Source organism: Eriocheir sinensis, chromosome 63 (assembly GCF_024679095.1).
Source record: "Eriocheir sinensis breed Jianghai 21 chromosome 63, ASM2467909v1, whole genome shotgun sequence".
Lineage (NCBI taxonomy): Eukaryota > Metazoa > Arthropoda > Malacostraca > Decapoda > Varunidae > Eriocheir > Eriocheir sinensis.
This window is the reverse complement of record NC_066571.1, coordinates 8,171,682-8,188,473: the sequence shown is the minus strand read 5'-3', so window position 1 is coordinate 8,188,473 and position 16,792 is coordinate 8,171,682. Positions and strand designations below refer to the sequence as shown.

Below are 16,792 nucleotides of genomic sequence, written 5' to 3'. Positions count from 1 at the left end.
TAATAAAAAAAGCCCGCTACTCGCTGCTCCTAAAAAGAATCCAAAGAGGTGGCCGAAAAAGAGCTTAATGCTACGTATATATGAATTTATCCCCATGTATCTACCTGCTTAATTGATGATGAAATAGTTTGCCATTTCCTTCTCTTTCCCTTCCTGTACCTGTCTTTCTAATTAGGCAAGGACATCTCTGGTGGAGGTGAGCCCGCTATCAAATTTCTTACCTGTGTTTTTTTTACAACAAAGGAGACAGCTCAAGGGCACAAAAAAAGGAAACAATAATAAAAAAAAGCCCGCTACTCGCTGCTCCTAAAAAGAATCCAAAGAGGTGGCCGAAAGAGAGGTTGATGTTACGTATATATGAATTTATCCCCATGTATCTACCTGCTTAACTGATGATGAAATAGTTTGCCATTTCCTTCTCTTTCCCTTCCTGTACCTGTCTTTCTAATTAGGCAAGGACATGGACGTGGAAAGGCCCTGTCCAAGAACACGTCATCCATGCGTTACGTTAATTAGTTCGCTTCCCCTCTTTTGTAACTGCATTTGCCTAACCTAACCTTTACCTGCCTGATTGTTATTTTGAGGTAGACTAAGGGTAAACTGGCCTATGGGGTAGTGGCGGCTGCAGAGGAAGCGAGAGGTGTTGAGAGTGTGTGGCAAGGTGCGGGGCTTGGCTAACAGTTTTACAGTTGGACAGTTTTACGTGGAAATACTGTAGCAGCGGTAACAGCCATTGGTAACGATCAAAACAAACAAAACAACTGTGAAAGTGGCCCTAATTTGTCAGTTCCGTTTTCTTCTGCTCCATTTGTCGTCTTGTTCATCTGGGCCTGACGAAGTAATCAGTGCGTTGCCTACCTGCCCGCCTGTGTGAGGTTACCTGCGCCTCCCTGGTTGTTATTTTATCAAAGCCGCACCTGCCCGGCTAATTAAGTCAACCCTTCCCTTAATTACTTTCTCACCTGTCCGCCACAAGCCCGGGGTGGAATAATTAGTCCTTTACGCTTAATTATGAGAGGAAGGAAACTATTTTAATACAAACAGTAAACATTATGGATTTTTTTTTTCTGTCACCTTCACGACCACCACCACCACCACCACTAACAACAACAACAACAAAAACAACAACAACAACAACAATCATCACTACCACATTTTTATTTACCGCCAAAAGTGTCACCACAATTACCACCACACATCAAACAACAACAACAACAACAACAACAGCAGCAACACCTCCATCACCACTATCACCACCGTCACCACCCTCACCACCACCACCACCATCATCACCATCACGTGTGTTCATAATTCGCCCAGTTTGCCCACAAATTTTCGCTCCCGCCATCACACACACACACACACACACACACACACACACACACACACACACACACACACACACACACACACACACACACACACACACACACACACACGTTAGGTAAACTTTGATGCTTAAGTCATATAAAGTTTAGAGTTTAGAGGAGGAGGAGGAGGAGAAGGAGGAGGAGGAGGAGGAGGAGGAGGAGGAGGAGGAGGAGGAGGAGGAGGAGGAGGAGGAGGAGGAGGAGGAGGAGGAAGAGGAGGAGGAGGAGGACAAGAAGAAAGCATGCGAAGGAAAGGGAAGAGAAGAAAAAAATAAAGTAAAGTGGAGGAAAGAAAAATGGGAGAAAAGGAAAAGAAGAAGAAGAAGAAGAAGAAAAAGAAGAAGAAGAAGAAGAAGAAGAAGATATTGTGGAAATCAGAATGAGGTGCAAAGTCTGGGTAAGTTCTGATGGAGGAGAAAGGAGGAGGAGGAGGAGGAGGAGGAGGAGGAGGAGGAGGAGGAGGAGGAGGAGAACTGCGAGCGTGGCGTGTGCGTTTGAGTTGTTGTTTTAATTAATCTCTCTCTCTCTCTCTCTCTCTCTCTCTCTCTCTCTCTCTCTCTCTCTCTCTCTCTCTCTCTCTCTCTCTCTCTCTCTCTCTCTCTCTCTCTCTCTCTCTCTCTCTCTCTCTCTCTCTATCTATCTATCTATCTCTCTATCTATCTATCTATCCCCTCCTTCACCGCCTTCTTCAGGAATGGCGAGGACGCAGACGAGGTGAAGGGCATCAGCGTGTCTCGGAAGCGCCTCTCCATCGCCTCCTTCGACCCCGCGCTCCACAACGGCGTCTTCACCTGCAGCGCCTCCGTCTTCAAGCCGCCCGCCGCCCCCCAGCCCTCCGCGCCCCCTCTCACCGTTACCACCACCCACACGCCCTTCACCCTCGCTCTGAAGGGTATGTAGTGGTTGTTGTTGCTGTAGTGGTAGTAGTAGTGGTAGTAGTAGTAGTAGTAGTAGTAGTAGTAGTAGGAGGAGGAGGAGGAAGAGGAAGAGAAGGAAGAGTAATGTTAGTTGTATCAGTCATCCCATCACCACTATCTCTCCTCCTCCTCCACCTCCTCCTCCTCCTCCACCTCCTCTTCCACCTCCTCCACCTCCTTCTCCCGCATCTCACCTGGGCCAGTAATTCAAGGTGCGCCGACAGGTGGAGGAGGAAAACAAGGATGCCGGATGGAATTAAAGCAGAGGAGCCGGGCACGAGGAGAGCACCTGAGATTACCTGCCCGAGGAGATTGAATTTCGGCGCCTGATTAAGAAAGGGAGAGAATGTGTGTGGACTGTGGTGAGGGGGGGTATGGGGGGGTGGGAGTAGTGGTGGTGGTGGTGGTGGGCGTAGTAGTAGTAGTAGTAGTAGTAGCAGTAGTAGTAGTAGTAGTAGTAATTGTTGTGATTGTTGTAGTAGTAGTAGTAGTAGTAGTTGTTGTTGTTGTTGTTGTTGAAGTTGTTGTGGTAGCAGACTTAGTACCAGAAAAAACAACAGAAAAAAAGCAGATTAAATAAGTAGAAATCGCATTGTTATTGTTGTTATTGTAGTTGTTATTGTTGTCATGGAAACCGTATCTGTTTATGGAAAGGACATTGATGACACACACACAAAAAAAAGAAAAAAAAATAAGACACCAACCAACTAACTAACTAACTAACAATCCATCTACTACCATTACAATGACCATCTTTAATACCACAATCACAAATATCAACAATCATAATCGTCACTACCATATCGCCACCACCACAACCACTACCACCACCACCAACAGACACAACAACTTCTCCCATAACCCCCTAACCCCCCCTTCCCTCCCACCCTCAGACCCCAAGGTGCCCGGGGTAAGGGTAGTGCCGGCGTCCCTGGTGGTTGGCGGGGGGAGCAGCGCGCCCTTCCACTGCCGCTTCCAGGAGGGCACGGCCGTCACCTGGTACCTCAACGGCGCCGGCCCCCTCGTTAACGGCTCCAGGTAAGGCCAGGTGAAGAGGAAGGGGGGAGGAGGGTGGGGAAAGGAGGATGGAAAGAGGAAGGAAGGGAAGACTTGGGAAGAGGAAAGAGGGAGAGGCGTGAGGAGAAAATGAGAGGGAGGAAGGAAGGAAGGAAGGGTGGAGGAAATCGTAATGGAAAAGAAGGAAGGAAAGGAAAAAGGGAGATAGAAAAGAAGGTAAGTAGATTGTTAGGAAGGTAGGTAGGGAGGGAGAGAGGGAGAGTAGATATGGATAAGAAGGGTAGGTAGGCAGGGAGGGAGGAAGGAAAGGAAGGAGGGAGGGAAATTGTTAGGCAGGCAGGTAGGTAGGTAAGAAACAGGTAGGAAGGGAGGGAAGGAAAAATGGCAAGGTAAACCAGAAAATATTGTATAAGAAGGAAAGGAGAAGGAAATGAAAAGGAGAGAAAGAAGTAAAACAGAAGTAAGAAGGAAGGAATAAGAACATGGAAACGATAATAAGGAGGAAAATAGAAGGAAATAAAAAAAGAGAAAGATAGAAAGAGAGAAGAAGGGAAAAGGAAATAAAAATGGAGACAAGTATATATAAAAGTAAGCATGGAGGAGAAGTAAGGGGAGAGGAGAATAAAAATGGAGGTAGGGAGGAAAATAAAAGAGAGAGGAGGAGGAGGAAGAGGAGGAGGAAAGAGGGAGGTAGAAACTTAGATAAGGAAGAGGAATGACTTGACAAACAAAGACAAAGGAGAAACAAAAACAAAAAAAAAAGTAAAGAAGAAGATGAAGAGCTTGGAGATGAAAGGAGAAGAGTGAGAAAGGAGAAGAAGAAGAGAGGGAAAGAAGGAAGAAGAGGAGGAGGAAGGCGAAAAAGAAGGTGGAAACAGACTCAAAAAAGGAGGAATGTGAAAAAAAATGAGACAAGGAAGGAGGAGGAGGAAGAAGAGGAAGAGGAAGAGGAAGAGAAGGAGGGAACTACCGAGATTGAGAAAGGAGAAAGGTGTAGAGATAAGAGGCGATGGAGGAAAAGGAAGAGGAAACGGAGGAGAGGAAGAGAGGAGAAAAATGCAAATATAATGGGAAAGATTGGAGAGAAGGAAGGAGGAGGAGGAGGAGGAGGAGGAAGCGGAGGAGCGCAAGAAAGGAGGAACAGGTAAAGATAGGTGTCAAGATAAGAAGAAAGAGAGAAAGAAAGAAAGAAAGAAAGAAAGAAAGAAAGGAAGGAAGGAAGGAAGGAAAGAAAGAAAAAAAGAAACATAGTAAAAGAAAAATATTGAAAGAAAGAGAAAAAAGAAACAGAAAAAAAGAAAGAAAGGAAGGAAGAGGATGAGAAGGAGGAGGAGGAGGAGGAAGAGAAAACCATAAACAAAAAAAAAACAGAAAGAAGAGAAGGAGAAGAAGGAAGGCGGAGATAAGATGAGGCTGTATTATGCATTGCTACGTGTGTGTGTGTGTGTGTGTGTGTGTGTGTGTGTGTGTGTGTGTGTGTGTGTGTGTGTGTGTGTGTGCGGGTGATTGCCAGGTGGATGAATGGGCTGTTGGATGAGAGTGGATGTGTCGGTAGAGGTGAGTGAACCCGAGTCTGATTGGATGGCAGACCGGTGGAGGTGTACCGTACCCCCCCCGCCCTCCCCTTCTCTCTCTCTCTCTCTCTCTCTCTCTCTCTCTCTCTCTCTCTCTCTCTCTCTCTCTCTCTCTCTCTCTCTCTCTCTCTCTCTCTCTCTCTCTCTCTCTGTATGTCTAATATTTTCCCTTTTTCCTTTTTTTATTATTTTTTTCCTGAATTTTCCTTCTCTTTCCTTTTCTTCTTTTCCCGTATCTGTGTCCCGTGTTCTTCATTTTCCCCTTTTTCCTTCATTTTCTTTCTTCCTTTTCCTTCGTTTTTACCGCATTTTCCTTTCTTTTTTTCCTTCTTTTCATCGCCCTTTGCTTTCCTTTTTTTCCATGTCCGTGTCCTTCATTTTTTCCCTTTTCCTAGTGGAGTTTTTTTTTTTTTTTTAGTATATTGTTTCACTTCTATGTCATTTCTTACCTGTCTCCTGTTTCTGAGTGTTTTTTTTTTTTGTTAGAGAGAGAGAGAGCGAGAGAGAGAGAGAGAGAAAGAGAGAGAGAGAGAGTTGTCCTTCCATTCTCCTCCCTGTTTCTTTTTCCTTTCAACTTTTTTTTTCTTTTTTTACATTTTCGGCTTTTCGTTTTGATTGATTTTGTGTCTGTTTGTCTTTCCTTCTGTCTCCCTTCTCTCTATTCTTCCTTCCTTCCTTCCTTCCTTCTTTCCTTCTCTGACCTTCCTTCGTTCCATCCTCACTTCCTTGTATTCTTCTTGCCTTCCCTTCCTTCCATCCTTCCTTCCTTTCTTCCTTCCCTCCTTCCTTCCTTCCTTCCCTTCCTTCCTTCCTTCCTTCCTTCCTTCTCTGATCTTCCTTCGTTCCATCCTCACTTCCTTCTTTTCTTTTTGCCTTCCTTCTTTCCTTCCTTCCTTCCTTCCTTTTACTTCTTTCCTTCTTTCCTTCCATACTTATTCCCTTCCTTCCTTCCTTCCTTCATCCTCTTCCTCCCTTCTTCTTTTTTCTACCTTCATTCCTCCCTCCCTTCTTCCTCCCTTCTCCCTTTGACCTACCTTAGTTCCATCATTGCCTCCCTTCCTCTCTCCCTCCTTCTCCCTCCCTCCCTGTCTGCCTGTCTTTCTGTCTGTCTGTCACTTTCTCTTATTCACGTTGCTGTTCTTTGTCTGTCAGTCCTTTTGTGATTTTCTACCTGTGTATTTTTTCTTCGTTTTGAGTTTTTGTTTTCATATATTTTGTCTTTTGTTGTTTTATTCATCTTTTTCTTCTTTTTCTTCCTTTGTTTATGTTTTGTTTATTTTTGTTTATTCCTTTCTTTCTTTCTTTTTTTCTACTTTTTTTCTCTCTTCGTTGATTATTTTCTTTCTTCCTTCCTTTATTATATTTTTCCATTTTCTTCTCGTTTCTTTCTTTGTGTTTTTCTTTTGTTTTGTTTATTCCTTTCTTTCTTTTTTCTCCTTTTTCTTGATTATTTTCTTTCTTCCTTCCTTTATCATCTTTTCCTTTTCTCTCTTTCCACTTTCCCTTTCTCCTTCACTCTCTTTCCCTCTCCCTCTCTCCCTCTTTTCCTTCCTATTATCTTTTATTATCTTATTCCTCTTCTTTCTTTCTCTTTTCATATTTTTGTTAATCTATATTTGTTCCCTTCTTCTTCTCCTTTCTTTTTCATATATATTTTTTTGTGTTTTTCTCTCTTCTATGATTTCTTTATTTTTTCTCTTCCCCGTTTCCTCTCCTTTATTCTCCCTCTTCCTCTTCCTCTCAGTCCTTCACTTTCACTCTTCATTTCCTTCCTCCATTCCCTTTCATCACTTTCCCTCTCATTCATTCTTCTCCCCTTCCTTCTATCTCTCCCCTCTCTCCACCTTTCCTTCCCTTCGTTCCTTCTGTCCACTGTCTCTCCCTCTCTATCTCTCCCTCTACCTTTCATTCTCTCTCTCTCTCTCTCTCTCTCTCTCTCTCTCTCTCTCTCTCTCTCTCTCTCTCTCTCTCTCTCTCTCTCTCTCTCTCTCTCTCTCTCTCTCTCTCTCTCTCTCTCTCTCTCTCTCTCTCTCTCTCTCTCTCTCTCTCTCTCTCCCCTTCATTCTCTCTCTCCCTCCCTTTCTTCCCCTTTTCATCGCTTCTCCCATCTGACACATTATTCTCCCTTCCTTCTATCCTTCCTGTCTCTCCCTCTCTTCCTCTCTCTCTTCCCTTCGTTATCTCTCTTCACTGTCTCTCTCTCCCTCTCCATCTCTCTACCTGTCTTAGCCTTCCCTTTTCTCTCTCCCTCTTCCTTTTCCTCTTTCTCCCTTTCCCTTTCTTTCCCTCTCCCTTTTTTTTTCCTTTCCCTCTCTTCCTTTCTCTCTTCCCTCCGTTTCCTCTCTTCACTCTCTCTCTCTCTATCTCCCTCCATCTCTCTACCTGTCGTAGCCTCCCCCTTTCTCTCTCCCTCTCCCTTTCCTTTTGTTTCCCTCTCCTTTTTTCTCCTTTCCCTCTCTCCCTTTCTACCTGTCCTGGCCTTTCCCTTTCACCCCCTTCCCCTCTCTTTCCCTCTCACTCTCCCTTACCTGTCCTGCCCCTATTATCCTCGCTATTACAGGTAAGTCGTCAGGTAACCCTTCACACCTGGATGATTAATGCACCTGTACTTAGCCACTAATGACCCCCTCCCCCCTCCTCGACGCCCCCTCCCCTTAATGGGCTCTGTTATCCCCTTTACGAGACATTTAACTAATAGGTTTAACCTCTGCTGTCTGCTCCCCTTCATTAACCCATGCGTCTAGGCGGCTCTCTCTCTCGCTCTCTCTCTCTCTCGCTCACTTTCTCTTGCTCTCTCTCTAGGAAGGATAGGTGGTGATAGGCTTACAGGAGATACCACGTAAGGAGTTCCAATATGATAAATAGCTCCAAGAATAGATAAGATATGGATAGGGAAGATAAGGTATGGATAGGGAGGATAGGAAGGATAGGTCATGATAGGCTTACAGGAGATGCCACAGAGGAGTTCCAATACGCTAAATAACTCCAAGAATAGATAAGATATGGATAGGGAGGATAGGAAGGATAGGTCATAATAGGTTTACAGGAGCCGCCTTGTACAAACTGACTAGCTTCTCGCAAACTCCTTATGTACTTATGTTCTTCTAAGCCTATTTTTTTTCATTCCTCCCTTTTCCTTGCTTGTCATTCTCACTCCCTTCGTCCTCGTCCTCCTCCTCGTCCTTCTCTTTTTTGCCTTCTCCGTCCTTCTCCTCGTCCTTGTCCCCCTCCTCCTCCTCCCTTCTTGCAGACTCCTTATGTACTTATGTTCTTCTAAGCCTATTTTTTTTCAATCCTCCCTTTTCCTTGCTTGTCATTCTCACTCCCTTCGTCCTCGTCCTTCTCTTTTTTGCCTTCTCCGTCCTTCTCCTCGTCCTTGTCCTCCTCCTCCTCCTCCTCCTCCTCTTCTTTTTTCATCTCCCTATTTCTCCTTCCCATTTTTCCTTCCTACGAATTACCGCTTCGTCATCGTTCGTTAATCCAAATTCGTTACGTCTTTCCCTCGCTTCGCATGTTAAGACTTTTATGGGTCCGGCTTGCAAAGGCTTGACGATACTTTGCTCTTTTTTTCTCTCTTTTTCTCTTATTTTCTTTTTTTTCTTCTTGTGGGTTTTGATACCTTGGAAGATCGGGTTATTTGGATTTTCTGATTTTTTCTTTATTTTTTTTTCGTCCCTCCATTTTGCTTCCTTCTCCCCTTCTCCTCCTCCTTCTCTTCGTCTCTTCTCCTCCTTTTCCTCCTCTTCTTTCTTTTGTATCTTTCTTCATCTTTTCCTTTTCATTCTCTCTTTTCTTTTTCTTTCCTTTCTCTTCTATGGGTCCGGCTTGCAACGGCTTGACGATACTTTGCTCTTTTTTTCTCTTTTTCTCTTTTTTCTTTCTCTTTTTTTCTTCTTGTGGGTTCCCTCTCCTCCCCTCACCCTCTTCGCTTCTCCTCTCCCTTTCCTCTCCTCCCTGTCTTCTCCCCTCATATTCCCCTTTCCTCGCCTCCCTCCCCTTCTCCCTTTTCTCATCTCTCCCTCCTATCCCCACATTTCCTTCTCTTCCTTCTCCTCCCCTCTCCCTTTCCTCCCTTCACCCTCTTCTCCCCCATACTTCCCTTCACCCTACCTTCACTCTCTCACCCTTTTTCTCCCCCCCCCCCCCACAGATACACCCTGCAGAGGAATGGGACCCTGGTGGTGCGGGCCGCCAGTAAAGGCGACGAGGGTGTGTACAAGTGTGAGGGGAGACACCCTGACCGCCCTCACCCTGCTGCCTACGCCGCCTCTCTCACCCTAGCATGTATGTATGAGACTTTACCATCACCCTGTTTGTCTGTTTCTCGCCTTTATCAGTGTTTAAACGTATTACTCCTCTCATTCTCTCTATCACCCTTCCATCACCCTATTCTGTTAAGTCGGCAATATAAGACCCTTTCGCTTCTCATATCAGCTATTTCTAAAGGTCAAAGAGGGGGTCAGTCGGGTTCTAATCAGTGTTTCTTCAGGGTCACGGTACAGAGGAAGGGTCACACTACCACCAGGGCCATAGAACTACTCCTGGAAATCCCCGAAACTCCTACGAAAGCCTTGTCAAATATATGTGTGCTTGGAGATCGATATGTTTAGTAATACGGCTCTGAGGTCTTAAAATATATACCGACCTATTCCTAGTGACAGGGGGCGTATAACAAGGCATTTCTCCGCCCAAGAACACATATTTGACAAGGCTTTCGTAATAAGTGTGGGCATTTCCAGGGGTAGTTTAATAACCCTGGTGGTAGTTTGACCCTTCTTCTGTACCATGAACCTGAAGAAACACTCATTAGAACCCGACTGACCCGCTCTTTGACCTTTAGAAATATGGCCCTGGTGGTAGTCTGACCCTTCTTCTGTACCATGAACCTGAAGAAACACTCATTAGAACCCGACTGACCCGCTCTTTGACCTTTAGAAATATGGCCCTGGTGGTAGTCTGACCCTTCTTCTGTACCACGAACCTGAAGAAACACTCATTAGAACCCGACTGACCCGCTCTTTGACCTTTAGAAATGGCTGATGTGAGAAGCGATTGTGTCTTATAATACCAACTGTTTTTCTAGGCTTTACCATCACCCTGTATGGCTTAGTATATTGTTATAGTAGGATATCAATGTGTTATTATTATTATTTAGTATCAACGCCCTTTAAACGCCCCCCGGTACCCCGTTACGATATCACCAACTTCGTTTTTTTTCCTCTCATCCTTGGTTCCCTTTCCCCCCATCTTAATGCATCACCTGCTGTCACTCTTACCTGTAATACCTTCGTTGCACCTTTCTCATTACTCTCTCCTGTTATTCCCTTTCCTTGTCTTGTTGCTTCCTTCATTCCCCCTTCTTTCCTTCCTCCATGTCACTCCCCTCGTCATCCGTTGTTCCTCCTCCTCACTCTTACCATTGCTCCCTCACTCCCTTCCATCACTCATTCCTTTTCTCTCCCTTCTGACTCCACTCGTCATTCCTCACTCCACTTCATCTCTCTCACACTCCTCTCCTCACACTCCACACACCACCTCTCCACAACTCACTCCCTCTTCACTCCCTCCTCTTCCTCCTCCTCCTCCTCCCCACTCCTCCCATTACTCCTCATCCGTGGCTTATAAAGGGAAGCACGTAGGATGTGTGTGTGTGTGTGTGTGTGTGTGTGTCAGTGACCGCCTAATCTGTTCTCCCTGACGCGTGTTACTTATAAGCTTCTAAAATTACTCAAGCTTTTTTTTTCTTTTTCTTTTTTCTTTTTTTTTTCTTCATTTGCTTTACGTCATTATCATTTTTCTTCTCTTGTGGTTTTCTTCGTTTTTCTTTTTCTTTTTTTCTTTCTGGTTTTCTACGTCAATGTCCGACCGAGTCCTTCAATTTTTTTTCTTTCTTTTTTTTCTTTTCTTCGTCTTTCGTTCTTGGTTTCGGTTTTCATTTTTTTCCTTCTTTCTCTAAGTTGTTCGTTTTCTCCTTTCCACCCCTGTTAGTTGGTTTTATTTACTCTTTTTTCTTTCCTTCTCGTCTCATCTCTCTCTCTCCTCCTTTTCCTTTTCCTTCTTTTCCCTTCCCTTCCCTTTCCTTTCTTCCCTCTTCTCATCCCTTTCTCCTCGTCCTTTCCTTTCGTTTTCCTTCTTTTTCTTTCCTTTCCCTTCCTTTTCCTTTCTTCCCTGTCCTCTCGTCCATTCCTTTCCTTTCCCTTCCTTTTCTTTTCTTCCCTGTCCTATCGTCCTTTCCATTTTCCTTCTTTTCCTTTCCCTTCCCTTTCCTTTCCTTTTCTTTCTTCCCTCATCTCGTCCCTTTCCTCTCGTCCTTTCCTCTTCTTTTCCTTCTTTTCCTTTCCACTCCCTTTCCTTTCCCTTCCTTTTCTTTTCTTTCTTCCTTCACCTCATCCCTTTCCCTTCGTCCTTTCCTTTTCTTTTCCTCCTTTTCCTTTCCCTTCCCTTTCCTTTCCCTTCCTTTTCTTTTCTTTCTTCCCTCTCATCGTCCCTTTCCTCTCGGTCTTTCCTTTCTTTTTTTCCTTTTTTTCCTCTCCCTAACTCTTCTGCTTTCCCTTCTTTATTTTCTCTTTCTTTCCCTTTCCCTTCCTTTCCTCATCTCTTCTTTTACTTACCTTTCCCATCTTCTTCCTTTCTTTTCCTCTTCTGTACTTTCCTTCTCTCACTTCCCCCTTCTCTCCTTTCCTTCACTTCCCTTTCCTTTCTTTTTTTAATTCCTTTTCCATTCCATTCATTTCTTATCCTTCTCTTTCCTCTCTTATCCTTTCCTTTCCTTTCCTTTCTTTTCTCTTCTTTTCTCTCTTCACCCTAAATCCCTTTATCTGTATCTCTTTCCTACCTTCCTCCTTCCCTCCCTCCCTCTCTCCCTCCTTCCCTCTTTCTCTCCCTCTTTTCCTCCATCCTTTCGTCTCTTTTTCCACTTTCCTTTTTTTCCTTTTTTTTTTATTTGGGGGTTCATGTGCTTACTAACTTCTCTCCCCCCCCTTCTCTCTCTCTCTCTCTCTCTCTCTCTCTCTCTCTCTCTCTCTCTCTCTCTCTCTCTCTCTCTCTCTCTCTCTCTCTCTCTCTCTCTCTCTCTCTCTCTCTCTCTCTCTCTCTCTCTCTCTCTCTCTCTCTCTCTCTCTCTCTCTCTCTCTCTCTCTCTCTCTCTCTTAATCTCCATTTTTCTGTTGTTTCCCCTCAAATCATCCTTTTCGTTTTCTTCTCACACGCTGGTCCATAACCCTTCCTCGCCCCCCTCCTCCCTTTTTATTTCCCTCTCCCTTTTTTTTCTCCCTTTTTCCCCTTGAAGCTCCAGGCTGTACGTGCTTCTCTCTCGCCTTTCTTTTTTCTCTCTCCCTTTCCTCCCTTCATTTTTTACCATTGCCTCCCTTCCTTCCTTCCTTCCTTCCATGATCGTAAAAGGAAGCATTTTTATTTTTCTCTTTCCCAACTCCATCATCTCCTCCTCCTCCTCCTCCTCATCTTCCTCCTCCTTACCTCATTTCCTCCTCCTTAAAACCCTCTTAAAATGCGAGTAACCGTAAACTCAAACTAAAGATTAAACCGTAAACCAGTGTAAACGTTTTAATCCCTCTATTAATATGCTGGAACGTTTTTGTAATCTCTTATTGCGATCAGATTCCCTTGTTAACCCTTTTAGGTGGACTTGGATCCTCTGATATTTGTGTATTTTAGAATCTCTTATCAGGAAGCTTCAACTCACTGATATATTTTTCTTTCTCTTCCTCTCCTTCCTTTTCCTTCTTTTCTTTCTCTTCATCCTCCTCCTCCTCCTCCTCCCCCTCCTCTTCCTCCTTCTCCTCGTCCTTGTCCTCCTCCTCCTTATCATCTTTATCATCGTCTTCTTCCTTCCCGTCATCCTCCTCCTCCTCCTCCTCTCCCTCCTCTTCCTCCTTCTCCTCGTCCTTGTCCTCCTCCTCCTTATCATCTTTATCATCGTCTTCTTCCTTCCCGTCATCCTCCTCCTCCTCCGCTCCTCTTACCCTCCTTGTCTTCCTAATCCTAATCCTCCTTATCTTCCCAAAGCTAATCCCCTCCTCCTCCTCCTCCTTCTCTTCCTCCTCCTCCTCCTCCTCCTCTTCCTCTTCCTCTTCCTCCTTGTCTTCCTTTCTTTAATTTCTCTCCAGGCTTCATTTTCTTCTCTTTCCTTACTTTCTTCTTGTTTTCTCCAGTTATTCTATCTCCTTTTTCTTCCTCCTCCTCCTCCTCCTCCTCCTCCTCCTCCTCCTCCTCCAGCAACAGAAGCGTTAGTCATCCCCAATCTATATTTAGCATTAGTTAGACCTCATCTCGATTATGCGGTGCCGGTTTGGTCTCCTTGCTGTATAATTTGCGTCAATATCTTAGCATTTGTGCGGCGGAGGATGACAAAAAATATCCACTGGTGTAGAAACTCGCGATAAGAAGATTGGCTTAAGCGTGTAAATTTGTATTAGCGAGACAGGCGAAGGGTGCGAGGAGACATTGCTGAAAATAGTTAAGGGTGGAGGGGTTTAATAAGGGTCATGTTAGAAGGTTTTAGGGGTAGGAGAGCAGGGTAGGACAGGGTATGTTCGTATGTTCGTATGTTGTTTTCTTCCCTGTTCCCTTTGCAAACTCCTAATGCATTCTTCCTTGTACAGACTCTGACAGATGTCCTCATGTTCTCCTCCTAACACAAAATCCTTATATTCTTTTCCTCTCCCCTCTGTTCATATTCTCTTTTCCCAACACAAACTCCTTATGTTTTCCTCCTGTTCCCATTACAAACTCCTACTGCTTTCTTCCTTACACAGACTCAGATGTTCTCACGTTCTCTTCCTAACACAAACTCCTTATGTTCTTTTCCTCTCCCTTCCCCAGACATCGACAGCAGCTCGCCTCCCACCCTCGAACCGGGAGCCAACCTACGGAACATGCACGTGGTGGGCGCGGGGGGGCGCCTCAAGGTCCTGTGCCTGCCCCCGCCCGGCCTGCCCCGCCCCCGCGCCTCCTGGGTCGCCGTGCCGGTGCAGGAGTCGTCTGGGCAGCAGGAGGAGGGTGGGGAGCCGCGGGGGAACAAGGGAGGGAGCGCGGAGCTGCTGGTGGAGGACGTCAGCCACGCCCACGCCGGAAACTACACCTGCGTGGCTTCCAACCTGGCGGGGAACTCTTCGGTGTCCCTGCAGCTGGTGGTGACGAGTGAGTGCTAGGAGGGGAGGAGGGGGGAAAGGGGGGAGTAGTTGGGAGTGGTGGGGGCTGTATGGAGTGGTGAAGTAAGGGTTAGGAGTGATGGAGGGAAACGGGTGGGTGGTTGTGGATACTGTAAACGGTAGTGATGGGGTTAAAAGTGTTGGGGAAAGGGGAGGAGTGGTTAGGAGTGGTGGGGGCTGCATGGGTGGAGTGGTGAAGGGAGGGGTTAGGAGTGGTGGAGGGAAACGGGTGAGTGGTTGTGGATACTGTAAACGGTAGTGATGGGGTTGAAAGTGGTGGGGAAAGGGGGGGAGTGGTTAGGAGTGGTGGGGGCTGGGTGGAGTGGTAGGGTAGGGTTAGGAGAGGTAGTGGGGGTGGGTTGAAATGGGTGAATGGGTAGTGTGATCAAAGAGTTAGGTGTTGGAAGCTGTGTTATTGTCTGTGAGTGGAGTAGAAGTAATAATTTTGGGGGTTCGGTGGGTGAGAAGTTATAGGAGATGGCTGGTTGTAAGGGGCAGGAGATGACTGGTAGAGAGTACTGATGGGGTGGAAGCAGGTGGGAGGGAAGGGGTGGAGGGATACTGGCCTAATGGGAAAGACATGACCAAGAGTAATGATGTTGATGGTAAAAGATGGAGTGGTGGAATGGGGTGGAGGATGATAGTGGAGTTAGATGATGGGAGAGCTGTAGTAAACTTTAAGGGATATAAGGTGTGAATGGGAGGTTTGATTCTGGTGATAGTGGTGTTGATGGTGATGACTTGTATGAGTGTGGTGATGATGATGGTGATGATGAAGGATGACAGTGGAGTTAGATGATGGGAGAACTGCAGTAAGTTAAGGGATATAAGGTGTGATAGTGGTGTTGATGGTGATGACTTGTATGAGTGTAGTGGTGATGGTGGTGGTGATGAAGGATGATAGTGGAGTTAAATGATGGGAGAACTGCAGTAAGTTAAGGGATATAAGGTGTGGATGAGAGGTTTGATTTTGGTGATAGTGGTGTTGATGGTGATGACTTGTATGAGTGTGGTGATGGTGGTGGTGATGAAGGATGATAGTGGAGTTAGATGAAGGGAGAACTGCAGTAAATGAAGGGATAGAAGATGTGGATGAGAGGTTTGATTATAGTGATAGTGGTGTTGATGGTGATGACTTGTATGAGTGTGGTGATGGTGGTGGTGATGATTATAGTTAAATTTGGTAGAGGTGAAAAACTACGTAGCATTTTTTATTTCTTGATTCCTTTACGTTTATTCATTTATCTATTTCTTAATCAGTTGTTTATAGAGGGCGAAGGTGTTGGTTACTTCTCCTTCCTTATTTCTTTTTTGCCGCAAGAAAAAAAATAATTACTTCTTTCCCTTCGGCTATAAAAAGAGCGATATTTCCTCTCCCTTTTACTGTGACATCACTAATAATTACACCCTCACCCTTCCCTACCTCACTCCTCCTCCTCCTCCTCCTCCTTCTCCTACTACTCCTCTTCTTCCTCCTCCTCCTCCTTTACTGTGACTAATAATATTTACATTCTCACCTTTCCCTACGTCACTCCTCCTCCTCCTCCTCCTCCTCCTCCTCTTTCTCCTCCTCCTCCTCCTTCTATTACTACTCCTCTTCCTCCTCCTCCTCCTCCTGCAGGAAAGCCCCACGCCCAGCTTGTCACGGCCCCGCTGGAGGTGTTGGAGGAGGAGACGGCGAGGCTGGAGTGCCGCGTCGACGCCTCTTCTCGACCCTACACCAACGTCACCTGGACCCGCAACGCCGCCCCGGTAACGTGACACAGAAAGATGATTGTTGATTGTCTGTTTGGCCGTGAAAGTAAAGTAACAGGGATGAGAATGTTGATTGTTGATTGTTGTTTGGCCGTGAAAGTAAAGTAACAGGGATGAGAATGTTGATTGTTGATTGTCTGTTTGGCCGTGAAAGTAAAGTAACAGAGATGAAGATGTTGATTGTTGATTGTTTTTCGGCCTTGAAAGTAAAGTTTAAATGAGACAGTTGATTTGCCTGGAAAGTAAACACAAATAAATGAGTTGGTACTTTTTTTTTTACAACATTAGGTATTCTTTTTTTTTTTTCAATGTTGTTACCCTTGAGCTGCCTCCTTCACTGTAAACTACATGAAAAAAAAAAAACATGAAAACCGCTGCTTTGTCTGCCGTGAATTATAAAGAAAACAGAGAAACTAAACACGAACACTTGAGAACCGATATTTTTTCTCTGGTCCAAAAAAGAAACATTATAAGCAAACACAAACACCTGAGAAACACAGTGAAAGTAAACACAAACACCTGAGAAACACAGTGAAAGTAAACACAAACACCTGAGAAACACAGTAAAAGTAAACACAAACACCTGAGAAACACAGTGAAAGTTAACACAAACACCTGAGAAACACACACTCACTCGTACCAGAAAAAGCAAACACCAACACTTGAGAATCGCTGACTTTTTTTTCTGCGTTGATCCATTAGAGAAAGAAAAAATAAAATAAAACCGTGAATACCAAGTTAGTTTAAATGTGAAGTGTCTTAAAATTGTATTGAAGAAGGTATAGAAACATGGGTAAACACACACACACACACACACACACACACACACACACACACACACACGCGTATACACACACCCCTGTCTCCTCCCTGGAAAATTAATTAGAATGTGATGCAACCCTCTGCCTAATTTGTCTACCCAATATTATATTATTTTGGTCCCCCTGATAACACACACACACACACACACACACACACACACACACACA

The 16,792-nt window shown here is 45.0% G+C and overlaps 1 protein-coding gene across 2 annotated transcripts in view; it reads left to right on the top strand.

Annotated features, from left to right (window-relative positions):
• Window positions 1–16,792, top strand: part of LOC126986957 (inactive tyrosine-protein kinase 7-like) — a 146,849-nt gene that overhangs the window by 92,144 nt on the left and 37,913 nt on the right. For both annotated transcript variants that reach the window (XM_050843519.1, XM_050843520.1), the window contains exons 5-9: window positions 2,063–2,262; window positions 3,181–3,325; window positions 9,029–9,162; window positions 13,720–14,037; window positions 15,670–15,800. In XM_050843519.1, the coding sequence (XP_050699476.1) occupies window positions 2,063–2,262; window positions 3,181–3,325; window positions 9,029–9,162; window positions 13,720–14,037; window positions 15,670–15,800 (928 nt within the window). The remainder of the gene's footprint in view (window positions 1–2,062; window positions 2,263–3,180; window positions 3,326–9,028; window positions 9,163–13,719; window positions 14,038–15,669; window positions 15,801–16,792) is intronic.